The following is a 13,737-nucleotide window of genomic DNA, read 5'->3' on the forward strand; positions in this document are numbered from 1 at the left end:
ATCCCTGCAAGCAGAACAAGAGGACTTCCTGAAAGACAGGCCCCTGGGACAGCTTTGCAGCAGTCACTTCGTGCCACAGCTCATTATAACCCTCTTTTCAACACAGAACAGGGCAAGCTCAGAAGGAGTCCGAGTATTACAAAGATCTTCTTTTCTATCACAGAAGCTCATTGATCCAGGTGTCTAAACACAGGCAAGCATCCAAATGGAACAGTTTGTAGTTTTTAAGTAATCATCTATTCTCCTTAACTCTCATCACTGACATTAATTAAAAACAATTTGCTAAACTATTACAGTCTGCCAAGCTGTAATAAAAACAGCTCGGTATCATGTGGACGGGATGCGGGGTCAGTTTGTTCAACACAGACTGGGGTGTGGATGGCTGCGGACCACCGCGGGCCTGTGCACTGCTCAACAGTGCTGGCCGGAGCTGTGCAGATGGGAAAACCTGATCTCTGCACCAAACCAGCAAAAGCAGCTCAAACTCAGTGCTCCTTTTCATATATGTTTATATACAGTTATGTAAGCTAATGCTTGCGAGGAAATGACTCATTGGAAAAGACCCTGATGCTGGGAAAGACTGAAGGCGGGAGGAGAAGGGGACGACAGAGGATGAGACGGTCGGATGGCATCACCGACTTGATGGACATGGGTTTGGGTGAACTCTGGGAGCTGGTGATGGACAGGGAGGCCTGGTGTCGCAGAGTTGGACGCGACTGAGTGACTGAACTGATGCTAATGCTGTATATTATTTAAAGAAAAAGTATCTTCAACAGTACTATGTCTTTAAATTTAGTAATCTACAACGAATACTTACTTTTTTCTCTTTTTAAAAGATGAAAAGTCTTGGTTAATACACATTTACTGCACCTTCAAAAATCATCAAAAATTACTGCTGGCAGGTCTATACTAACAGACAACTCTCTAAATATTTAGCTTTTGCTACTTTGAATATGTTACGAAGGTGAGATTACCAACAGACAATAAAACTTTCACTATTTACAAGTGAAATTTATTTTACAAAGTATGAAGTAACTCACTATATCGTACTTTAGAAGCTAGCTCTGAAAAGTCAAATTTTTTATAAAAGAATATGCATATGAATCTGCAATATATACTAAATTTCAAATCAAATCAAATGACTAACATTTTTTAATTGGAAAGTAAGACAGGTATCAAAGTATTATTTTAGGAAAATTAATCTGCTAGAAGTATGACATTGAAATTAGAGAAAATAAACCTTTTTATTTTTTGGCCATGCTGTGCAACTTGTGGGATCTTAGTTCCCAGACCAGGGATTGAATCTAGACCCACAGCACAGAAAGCGCCAAGTCCTAACCACTGGAAAACCAGGAAAGGCCCTAGATAAATAACCCTTAAGGTGGCAAGCCCACACACAGACTCTAGTCCCACAGTTTCCTTTTTTTTTTTCATTAAAACAGATACAAGTTGGTAACTTATAGACTAAAATACATTTTTAAGAAAAATATAAGTATGGCATTTAGTTTTCAGTACCAACGCTGTCACCTTACCACTCTTCCCTATAAAAACAACTAAACGAGTGACTTTAAATGTGTGTTTATAACCCATTTGTGGGTCAAGCATGAAGTAGGTTCCATCAACCACAGTCGTCATTTTTTGCAAACAGAACAGGAAAAAAGTCAGGTCACAAGGGTAACTGTCACGTGTGTGCAGCAGCCAGAGCAGCTGCGGGTCCTGCAGCACAACGCATCCATGTCAGCCTCGGTCAAGAGGATTCCAGAACTCCAGCCCAGACGGCGGCGAAGGCCTCTCTCCACTCCAGACTTCACTGCTACGCTTAAAGCTGTCCGCGGAGTTAACTGGGACGCAGGTAAACTGGGCACAAGGGGGCTGGTCGGCTCGTTCTTCACACAGTGTTTCATTGCGTTTCTTTTAACAGCAGGCAGAGGTCTGTTGAATGAGTTGTGCTAATTTAAACACCTGGGACTTACTGAGGGGACACTGAGGCAGGGCACAGACCCTGGAAGATGGGCCAACTCAGGACAGACAGACGCGCAGCGCCTCCAGGCCTGGCAGGGCGCTCTCGAGCTCAGCCTCCACCTCCATCCCCGTGCTGCCTGCACAAGGCAAGCAGCCTCTGCCAGCAGGCGGCCAAACCCCCAGGTAAACCAGCAGCGTGCCCGGCAGGGCACGGAGCACAGACGTGGCCTCTAGGGATAAGCGCTCCACTGTCCCAATCAATCGGAAACATCTGATTTCTATGGCCAGAAGTCAACATTTCACTTTGTAAGCACTATGTACTGGGCATAATACTTGGTTCAATATGATAAATATACACAATACATGTGCATATTAAAACATTAAATTGTACTGCTTAAATATATGCAGTTTTTATCAGTAAAACTGGGGGAAAATGAGATATATAAAATATGTTTTCAACAGCTAAAGGAGACGGCATTAAGAGCAAGTTTTTTAAAATAATGAACATTACACTGAGCACTGCACTAAGCATGACATTTTTCACTTCACATAATGTATTCTTGAAAACGTAGGTTATTAAAAGTCGTTCTTTTCTAAATCAGTGTTGTGAAAATGAATCCTGGTATAAAACACTTTTAAAATTTAAAAATTATTTTGCAAAGTCAAACACTCTGTTTTTAAAAAATCTGTATCTTTTTAAATCAGTTGTCACTAAATGAGACGTCCCTATGCAAGAAGAGTACCTGCTGAGATCTGAATGTTTCAGTTCAGTTCAGTCGCTCAGTTGTGTCCAACTCTTTGCGACCCCATGAACCACAGCACACCAGGCCTCCCTGTCCATCACCAACTCCTGGAGTCCACCCAAACCCATGTCCACTGAGTCAGTGATGCCATACAACCAGCTCTTCCTCTATTGTTCCCTTCTTATTCTGCCCTCAATCTTTCTCAGCATCAGGGTCTTTTCCAATGAGTCAGCTCTTTACATCAGGTGGCCAAAGTATTGGAGTTTCAGCTTCAAAATCAGTCCTACCAATGAACACCCAGGACTGATCTCCTTTAGGATGGACTGGCTGGATCTCCTTGCAGTCCAAGGGACTCTCAAGAGTCTTCTCCAACACCACAGTCCAAAAGCATCAATTCTTCGGCGCTCAGCTTTCTTCACAGTCCAACTCTCACATCCATACATGACCACTGGAAAAACCATAGCCCTAGACAGACATTTGTTAACAAAGTAATGTCTTTGCTTTTTAATACGCTGTCTAGGTTGGTCATAACTTTCCTTCCAAGGAGTAAGCATCTTTTAATTTCATGGCTGAATGTTTGTGTCCTCCTCTACACATGGACATCACCAGATGGTCAACACCAAAATCAGACTGATTATATTCTATGCAGCCAAAGATGGAGAAGCTCTATACAGTCAACAAAAACAAGACCGGGAGCTGACTGTGGCTCAGATCATGAACTCCTTATTGCCAAATTCAGACTGAAATTGAAGAAAGTAGGGAAAACCACTAGACCATTCAGGTATGACCTAAATCAAATCCCTTATGATTATACAGTGGAAGTGAGAAATAGATTTAAGGGCCTAGATCTGATAGATAGAGTGCCTGATGAACCATGGACTGAGGTTCGTGACATTGTACAGGAGACAGGGATCAAGACCATCCCCATGGAAAAGAAATGCAAAAAAGCAAAATGGCTGTCTGGGGAGGCCCTACAAATAGCTGTGAAAAGAAGACAAGAGAAAAGCAAAGGAGAAAAGGAAAGATATCAGCATCTGAATGCAGAGTTCCAAAGAATAGCATGAAGAGACAAGAAAGCCTTCCTCAGCGATCAATGCAAAGAAATAGAGGAAAACAACAGAATGGGAAAGACTAGAGATCTCTTCAAGAAAATTAGAGATACCAAGGGAACATTTCATACAAAGATGGGCTAGATAAAGGACAGAAACGGTATGGACTGAACAGAAGCAGAAGATATTAAGAAGACGTGGCAAGAATACACAGAAGAACTGTACAAAAAAGATCTTCACGACCAAGATAATCATGATGGTGTGATCACTGACCTAGAGCCAGACACCCTGGAATGTGAAGTCAAGCAGGCCTTAGAAAGCATCACTACAAACAAAGCTAGTGGAGGTGATGGAATTCCAGTTGAGCTATTTCAAATCCTGAAAGATGATGCTGTGAAAGTGCTGCACTCGATATGCCAGCAAATTTGGAAAACTCAGCAGTGGCCACGGGACTGGAATAGGTCAGTTTTCATTCCAATCCCAAAGAAAGGCAATGACAAAGAATGTTCATGCTACTGCTACTGCTTCTAAGTCACTTCAGTCGTGTCTGACTCTGTGCAACCCCATAGACGGCAGCCCACCAGGCTCCCCCGTCCCTGGGATTCTCCAGGCAAGAACACTGGAGTGGGTTGCCATTTCCTTCTCCAAAGCACAAAAGTGAAAAGTGAAAGTGAAGTCACTCAGTCGTGTCCGACCCTCAGCGACCCCATGGACTGCAGCCTTCCAGGCTCCTCCATCCATGGGATTTTCCAGGCAGGAGTACTGGAATGGGGTGCCACTGCCTTCTCCAAAGAATGCTCATACTACCACACAATTGCACTCATCTCACACACTAGTAAAGAAATGCTCAAAATTCTCCAAGCTAGGCTTCAGTAATACGTGAGCCGTGAACTTCCAGATGTTCAAGCTGGTTTTAGAAAAGGCAGAGGAACCAGAGATCAAATTGCCATCATCTGCTGGATCATCAAAAAAGCAAGAGAGTTCCAGAAAAACATCTATTTCTGCTTTATTGACTATGCCAAAGCCTTTGACTGTGTGGATCACAATAAACTGTGGAAAATTCTGAAAGAGGTGGGAATACCAGACCACCTGACCTGCCTCTTGAGAAACCTGTATGCAGGTCAGGAAGCACCAGTTAGAACTGGACATGGAACAACAGACTGGTTCCAAATAGGAAAAGGAGCACGTCAAGGCTGTATATTGTCACCCTGCTTATTTAACTTCTATGCAGAGTACATCATGAGAAACGCTGGGCTGGAAGAAGCACAAGCTGGAATCAAGATTGCCGGGAGAAATATCAATAACCTCAGATATGCAGATGACACCACCCTTATGGCAGAAAGTGAAGAGGAACTAAAAAGCCTCTTGATGAAAGTGAAAGTGGAGAGCGAAAAAGTTGGCTTAAATCTCAACATTCAGAAAACTAAGATCATGGCATCTGGTCCTATCACTTCATGGGAAATAGATGGAGAAACAGTGGAAACAGTGTCAGACTTTATTTTGGGGGGCTCCAAAATCACTGCAGATGGTGATTGCAGCCATGAAATTAACCGATGCTTACTCCTTGGAAGGAAAGTTATGACCAACCTAGATAGCATATTCAAAAGCAGAGACATTACCTTGCCAACAAAGGTTCGTCTAGTCAAGGCTATGGTTTTTCCTGTGGTCATGTATGGATGTGAGAGTTGGACCGTGAAGAAGGCTGAGTGCCGAAGAATTGATGCTTTTGAACTGTGGTTTTGGAGAAGACTCTTGAGAGTCCCTTGGACTGCAAGGAGATCCAACCAGTCCATTCTGAAGGAGATCAGCCCTGGGATTTCTTTGGAAGGACTGATGCTAAAGCTGAAACTCCAGTACTTTGGCCACCTCATGCTAAGAGTTGACTCACTGGAAAAGACTCTGATGCTGGGAGGGATTGGGGGAAGGAGGAGAAGGGGATGACAGAGGATGAGATGGCTGGATGGCATCACCGACTCGATGGGCGTGAGTTTGAGTGAACTCCAGGAGTTCGTGATGGACAAGGAGGCCTGGCGTGCTGCAACTCATGGGGTCGAAAAGAGTCAGACACGACTGAGCAACTGAACTGAACTGAGCTGAAAGCTCAAATGTGGCAACTAGAAAGCACCAGGTGATGGTGTGAGGGGGGGCCCCTGGGAGGGGATAGGTAGGGGCCCCAGAAGGCTCCGTCCCTTCCCCCAGGAGGTCACAGCAGGAGACTGGCAGCCTACAACCCAGAAGCAGCCTCAGCAACACCTGGCCATGACGACTCCCTGGCCTTGGCCCCCTAGCCTCCAAATCAGGGCCGGGGGATAAGCTCTGGTTGTTTATAAGCAGAGCCTGTGGGACTCTGCTGCAGCCCAGAGACCTGGCCCCGTGCAGCCAGCCTCCCCGGCGCTCAGTTTGCCACTCTCACCACGTTCCTCTTGGCGGCCACACACCCTTCTCATGGAGGGGCACCCTGCTTCATGCTGAGAGTTTCTGCCAGGCTCCCCAGAATTGATGCAGAGCAAAATCCACAAGGACGAGAATAGGGGTGGCAGCACAGTGTGTGCAGGAAGAACACGCACCAGGTCAGGGGTCGGGGAGGGTCAGGGCGGCCGCTGCACTGCAAGGAGCTAGTCTCCAGTCTATACCAGCTCACGATGCAGCTCAATCCCGAAGGAACAAGCACCCAGGCAAAAGCGGGCAGACGGCCTACACAGACATTTCTCCAAGGAAGACACACAGATGGCCAAGAGGCAGATGAAAAGATGCTTAACCGCACTAATTATTAGAGAAATGCAAATCAAAACTACAATGAGGTATTACCCCACATGGGTCAGAATGGCCATTATCAAAAAATACACAAACAACAAAGGCTGGAGAGAAGGGAACCCTCCCACCTTGCTGGTGGGAATGTAAACCAGTGCAGCTGCTATGGACGGCACCGTGGAGGCTCCTCCAAAAGCTAAACACAGAACCACCACGTGACCCAGCAGTTCCACTCCCGGGCATAGAAATACCCGGGGAAAAACTTGGCTCGAAAGGATCCATGCACCCCAACATTCACAGGAGCGCTACACACAACCGTTAAGACACAGAAGCAACCTGCAGGTCCTCTGACAGACAAATGGATAATGAAGATGTGGGGCGCACAACGACGGAACGTCAGCCACTAAAGAGAACGACATGATGCCACCGGCCGCCATGTGCATGAACCCGGGGATCATCGTGCCAAGGGGAGTCAGACAGAGAAAGACAAGTATCATCTGACGTCACTTGTACGTAGAACCTAAAAAACTGATCCAGATGGACTCACTGACAGAACAGAAACAGACTTAAAGAATGAGTTTACGGTCACCAAGGCGGGAGGGTGCAGGGAGACACACACACAGAGTCGCCTCGACTCCACCTCAGCAACGCTCCTCCGGCACGCCCAGAGCCTCCATGCTCGCTCCCCAGAGCAAGCCCGATGTTGCCCTGCCTGGTGCAGAGCCATCACCTCCAGGATGAAGGACACGCAGAGTCATCGTGCCCATCCTCATCCAGTGCTCCGGCCTCAGTGCTCGTCGTCTCTGGACACGTACCCGTGCTGAAGCTGCACTCCAACAGCGCGCTCCCACACACCAGCTGCACCTCTGTGCCTGCCCGGAAGCCCCTTCACAGCTGTCAAGACTCAGCCCAAGAGCAGAAGTGAGTCTGGAGCCCCTACACTCCTGAAACACACGTATTGTAAGCTGCTTGTTTCTCTAACCTCCAGGAGAATGCGAGCCTCTGGAGGACAGAAGCTCCTCCCAGTCACAGTATGTAATACAGAGTATGTGGCAGAAGTGCTGTCAATAAACTGAAAAAAATTAACAGATGGCCTGACTTCAGGTTTATTATAAACATAAAGGTTTTGTGAGGTCATCTGGTAAAATGAACACACATTCAACAAGTTATTTCTAGGAGAAAGGAATCTGGAGTTCTAAATAAAATAAACGCTAAGTCAAATGTAAAAAAAATGGTTATATCAAAAGATAATGTGACTTTGAGCCTTGAAATACTAATGGAATCCAAACCAGGTCCATGATTCATGCAACAGAAATACCAAGCACTACACGTGAAGAAAATCCTGTTCAACAAATGCCAGGAGAATTTAGCATAATTTTTCACAGATAAGCTCTGCTCATAGTTTGCAAGACATTATTCTACACGGGTGACTAGAAATAAGTCCTTCCTCAACCACTACTGTAATAAATCTTACATTTATATAATCCTCTTTCTCTAAAGGGCAATTTTTAAACTTCTTACATGGGGAAAGGTTTTTCAAACTTCTACATGGGTAAGTGACTGAGTTCCAGCGACGGTGGCGCCATGGGGACCCCAGAACAGCAGTGGGGGGCCAGTGTGCTGGAGGGGGACAGCAGTGAGGAGGATGGGCGGGCGGGGTTTTTGCTCTTTTGTTTGTTTGACGCAGGCAGGATAAAAACAAGTCCATGCACCACTACTGGCACAGCAAACCCCCAGGAAAACAGCACGAAAACGTCTTCCATGATCCTGTAATGCACAAGAGTTAAAAATCCCAACTAGGGCTCACAGCCTCTGCAACTGGCCGATTATCCAGACTCGTCTCACACACGTCCCCCGTGCAGGGGCGACGTCACTCGTGACGCACAGCATGCCTGCACAGCCCAAACTGCGTTGGGAACTTCTTCAGCCTGCCGCCTCTCACCGATCCCTTCCCACCCACGGAAACCCCGTGAATCACTCAGCCCCGACGCCTTTCCTCACCCGCCGGCAGCAATCACCACACCCGCCTGTATGATCCCAATGCTACGGCTTACACTCCCATGGGGAGCACCCATTTCATGCTAACAAGCATTTTTCCAGTCTTCTTTCTCTCTGGATTCTAAGGTCCACATCATCCAAGTGCAGGCATCCGTGGTCAGGAGAATGTGGATGACAAAACACGATAAAGTAACACTCTTTTACTTGCAGGAATAGCCTTCCTGAGGGTAAACAGATGTTTCCATCATCCCTCTGTTTTAAACACAGCTTCACTGGTCTTACACCACAACAAGGCAGAGTAATGGACAGTGTGAGTGTGTGTGTGTGAGTCGCTCAGTCGTGTTCGACTGTTTGTGACCCCATGGCTGTAGCCCGCCAGGCTCCTCTGTCCATGCGATTCTCCAGACAAGAGTACTGGAGTGGGTTGCCATGCCCTCCTCCAGGGGACCTTCCTGACCCAGGGAACGAACCCTGGTCTACACTGCAGGTGGATGCTTTATCACCTGAGCCACCAGGGAAGCCCTAATGGATAGTACCAGAGATGCATTATAATTTTTTAGCTTATATTGTGTGAATACCCCAAACATCCATTAAAACAATGCTGACAGTTTACCGAGAGAACATTTCGTGCCTTCCTTATCAAATGATCGATCAGCACACTTTAGTTCCCATTAAGCAAACAGAGTACTAAAGCTCTTTCTGGTACTCATTAAAACAAAGCACTTCAAAATAAAATTTTTCTTTATATGACTGCTTCAAAACAAGATCTGATTAAGTAATAAAGGTTATTTTATAAATCAAACATGAAAATCAATCTCATTATTTCACATCACACATACTATATACATTTACTTTAATAGAGCTTTATGAATATCAACTCTTTTTCCTATATATGCAAACATGACTGGAAAGCTGATTTATAACCAAGAGTTTGATTCATAACCAGTCTACAATTTACATAGCATGAAACCAAATATTTAAGTGCTCAAATTTGCTTTGGATTACAGCATTATAAATTAGAAAGTCAAGAGTTTTAGCTCATTCAGATTCTAATTCTAGTCTTGCTACTAAATAACAGCGCTACCCTAGCCAAACTGCTTAACCTCTAAATTCTAAGTATTACATATTTGAAATGACTGGAGTAGATCAAATTTCAAATTTCTCAGATCACATTCTTGATCACAGAAGTCACTCTGAACACTTGTTAAAAATACACGTCCCAGGGACTTCCCAGGTGGTTCAGAGGTTAAGACTCCATGCTCCCACTACAGGGACATGAGTTTGATCCCTGCTTGGGGACCCTGCATGCCTCAAGGTGCCTCCACCCCTCTTCTAAGGCCCCATGCTAGCAGCTCTACATGGAGGGCCAGGAAGTCTGTGTTCAAAGTTGCCCTGGACTGTGTTCCCCAGGCTGGTCGTGACTGGCAAGTTTTCTACTACACACAGGTCAGCTCTGATCTCTAAGGCTCTTTACAGCTATGAAATTCATAGAATTTAAGATTTTATGACACAGATCAAATCCATCAGCCCAATCTGATGATATCAAACGCAGTACACATGCAACTTCATTTTGTTGCAGAGGAAAGTTCAAAAGCTACAAGTCCCATCTGGCTCCACTTGCTACAAGTCCCTCAACTTCCAAGTCCTCCTACGTACTAGTACTTGTGCGGACAGATAACCTGAGAGATGACCTGACTCGGGTTAGGACGTGCTGTGGTTCCAGGGCACACAAGTCGCCGACTGGAGCACTGACATCAGGTCTCGGAGCCTGTGCCTCCCGCCCAGCGACTGTGCACGCACTGCATCTGGGCTCTGCTCACGGATGTGGGCCAGGCACGCGCACGCCACGGTTCAGTCCTTCCGCCAACCTTACAGACTACAACGATGCTCGGAATAATGGCTGATACACATCCTAACTACTGAAAAACACACTTCCTGACAATGCTTTCCACTGACGTAAATATAGAAGAGCGTGTTTACAGGCTGCACTCTCACTGTCTGTCTTTAAGTCCACTCAGATGGAGAGAGATACTCCCCAACCGGTGCTCTCACTTTTGCTTTAAAAAAAAGGCATTTCCTTCAACCCCCACCCAGCCCAAGCTGACCACCTCTGTTCAGCAAGCCCGCCTCACACGCACAGTGGCGCTTCTGCCGCCACCACACATTCCCCAAGAGGCTGTGAGGCGGCACGCAGAAATAAGGCTCCGACCAAGACAGTGTAGAGGTGGGAGGCGTGGTGGGGGCCAGTGTAGCAGTGCAATTAAACATACTAGTTTTCACTACACTTCTCAAAATGCAGGACCAGGAAGGATATTGATTCTTATTACTCTAAAACCAAAAAGAATGGTTTCTTAAGAAACGAAGTTTTTACTAGTACTCTAGGGAAAGTTTCTCACACAGGTCTTAGAAAAATAGTAATAGCACAATATCATCAATCAAAACTTCATAGCAACTGGAAAACCTTAAATCAAGTTGTAAGAAAAACTGAAAGTATACAATGAAAACACAGATCAGTAGGTGCAGCACAGCAAGGGGAAGATGATGTGGTCCAGCACGAGCGTCTGAGGCCCACAAACAGAAGCCAGACCCAGAGAAGCAGCGGCCTTACCCTTTACATCACGCTCCTTAAACCTCAGCTCCTGGAAAGTGAAAGTGAAGCGAAAGTCGCTCAGTCCTGTCCAACTCTTTTTGACCCCATGGACTATACAGTCCATGGCACTCTCCAGGCCAGCATACTGGACTGGGTAGCCTTTCCCTTCTCCAGAGATCAAACCCAGGTCTTCCACATTGCAGGTGGATTCTTTACCAGCTGAGCCACAAGGGAATCCCAAGAATACTGGAGTGGGTAGCCTATCCCTCTCCAGCGGATCTTCCCGACCCAGGAACCAAACTGGGGTCTCCTGCAATGCAGGCGGATTCTTTACCAACTGAGCTATCAGGGAAGCCCTCAATTCCTGGAGTCAGATTTAACAGCAAGATCAATGCAGAGTGAAAGTAACCTGATGGGAATGCAAGAGCAGTCTACCAAACCTGCACCGCCACACACTCAAGCTGCACTAGGAAAAGTAATGAAGGAAGCGTGGAGAGTCTGCTCCACTCTTATTAGAGAGGACCTAGAACAGACAACCTCCTCTGAGGAGGAGCAGGTCCTGTGACGTGCACCGCCGGCACCTCAGAGAACTGGCACTGGGCAGACCCTGATGCAGACTCGGCACAGGGACACGCTCGTAACCACCCCCTTGGCCTGAGCAGGTAGCAAAAGCAGTCAGAGTAGGAGTGTCCACCCAGTGCAGTGACTCCAGAGAGCAGCCAGTGAGCTACTGCAGGGCCCCCTGAGCAGAGTTCTGCTCAGCCCTGGGGCCTGCAAGCTGCTCACGGGCACCATGCAGGTGTGCAAACCTCGGACGGAACCGTGAGGTGAACCTGCAGCCGTCAACAGAAGGCCACAACCTCCCATCTGACAAGAAACATTCTTAGTTTTCCTCAATGATTCTGCAGTTTAATAAATCTATTACTAAATTCATTAACTAAAGTTTTCTCGAGACATTATTCTCCATTTCTTGAAAGTAATAAAAAGAGGTTGTTTTAAAGAAGGAAAACAGGCAGAAAGCAAAGGTAGGTCAATCAGCTCTTCTAGTGCTATATTTGGTAAACTAACTTTCCCTCATCTTTCTTCAGTCTCATAATTTCATATAGTCTTCTACATATACCTCTCTTCTCTCCTCCAAGGAAGACAACCAGCCTCATACGAGAGCCTGATCTAATCCAACATGCGAATGAGTCACTGTTCCATACCATTCTCAACGCCCAGGATTTTGTAAACGCGAGTTCAAGCAGTACCACAGACTTACGCAGGACACGCCGAACTCCAGCACTTGCGTGTCTCCGGAGCTGCGGGGAGGAAGGGCACGCCTGCTCGACCCAGGCCAGCACACAGCCCTGCACTGTGTGTTCTCCACAAGAATGCGTTCTTGGTTGCTAAATAAACTCAAATACTGAGCACACAGAAACCTACCAAGAGGTCATTCACGCATATAAACGAGCACTCACCACTCCCACCTCTTTCCCAAGAAGACAAGGATGCCCTTTACATCTCTTAAAGTCTCTGGGATGGAAAAAAGTAAGCTTTTAAACTGGGGGGAAAAAAAAATCACTTTAGTTGGAAATTATGTGATTGTTTCTCCCGAGTATTAGAATGGGACCAAACATTCCAAAATAGTTCATTACACTCTTCCTTCGTCGGATCTCTCTGCTATACGCCTGAAACACAGCACTGTAAATCGACCACACTTCAGTTCTTAAAAAGACAAATCTTCAGTTTGAAAATGAGGTTTATGAGGAAAAAGATAACTGTTAGACTCCAGGCAGAGACAGCAGTGCAACTGTAAAGCCTAGGTCCCTCTGCTGTGTGACACACGTCACGCTCAGAAGCACACACGTCAAACGCCATCGGCGTGGCCGCGAAGACTCACCATCTGGATGGGCTTCTTGTGCAAGTCTCGCTCTGTCACCAGCTTCTCTTGGTCGGTGACATAGAGGCCCTTCTGAGCTAAGGCCTGGATGACGGCGTCATGGCCCAACAGGGGCTTCGCAGCATCGCTCCTGAGGATGAGGCTCCCGGCGCGGCAGTACAGCTCGGCGGAGAGCAGCAGGCCGACCACGGGCGGCTTGATGTGCTCCTGGTCATACTGGTCCGTGTAGAACGGCTCTCGGAGCTCCTCTGGCACATTCTCTACAAAGATTAAGGGGGAAACGTTCTTACAAGATTTGTATAAAAGAAACACAGTTTATTTAATAGCATCACTTATGTCGTAAAAGATTTCTGCTAGAAACAACAATAACCCTTTAACTGAACAAATGATTTATTTGACCATGGCAGACAGTCTGGAATGAGAAAGAGAGAGAACCTTCCTTTACTGAAGATACTGTCCGAGTACATCACGAAAGCCACCGCCAAGCATCAAGGAGAAACGCCTCCCGAGCCCAGCAACTCAGGACAAAGCGCTCCCACATGTGCACTCGGACACGCGGGACGAGGGCAAGAGTCCCAAACGCCTGTGCCAGTGAATCCCCTCCCATCCAAGCAGCCAACCAGGAAAGGCAGCTAACAGCCGTTTCAGGGACCCCAGGCCTCGACACCCGAGAGTCTGCCCACCGTCTGCTGTCCCCTTGCCTCCCACCGCTGGCCTCTCCCGCCCTGCTTGGCCTGTCGGGGGCAGTTAGAGCTGAGGTTC

The 13,737-nt window shown here is 46.7% G+C and overlaps 1 protein-coding gene across 1 annotated transcript in view; it reads right to left on the reverse strand.

Annotated features, from left to right (window-relative positions):
* Positions 1 to 13,737, reverse strand: part of CAMSAP2 (calmodulin regulated spectrin-associated protein family, member 2) — a 98,926-nt gene that overhangs the window by 63,674 nt on the left and 21,515 nt on the right. The window contains exon 2 of the mRNA XM_010831073.1: positions 12,976 to 13,235. Within this exon, the coding sequence (XP_010829375.1) occupies positions 12,976 to 13,235 (260 nt within the window). The remainder of the gene's footprint in view (positions 1 to 12,975; positions 13,236 to 13,737) is intronic.

Source organism: Bison bison, unplaced genomic scaffold (genome assembly GCF_000754665.1).
Source record: "Bison bison bison isolate TAMUID 2011002044 unplaced genomic scaffold, Bison_UMD1.0 scf7180017864524, whole genome shotgun sequence".
NCBI lineage: Eukaryota > Metazoa > Chordata > Mammalia > Artiodactyla > Bovidae > Bison > Bison bison.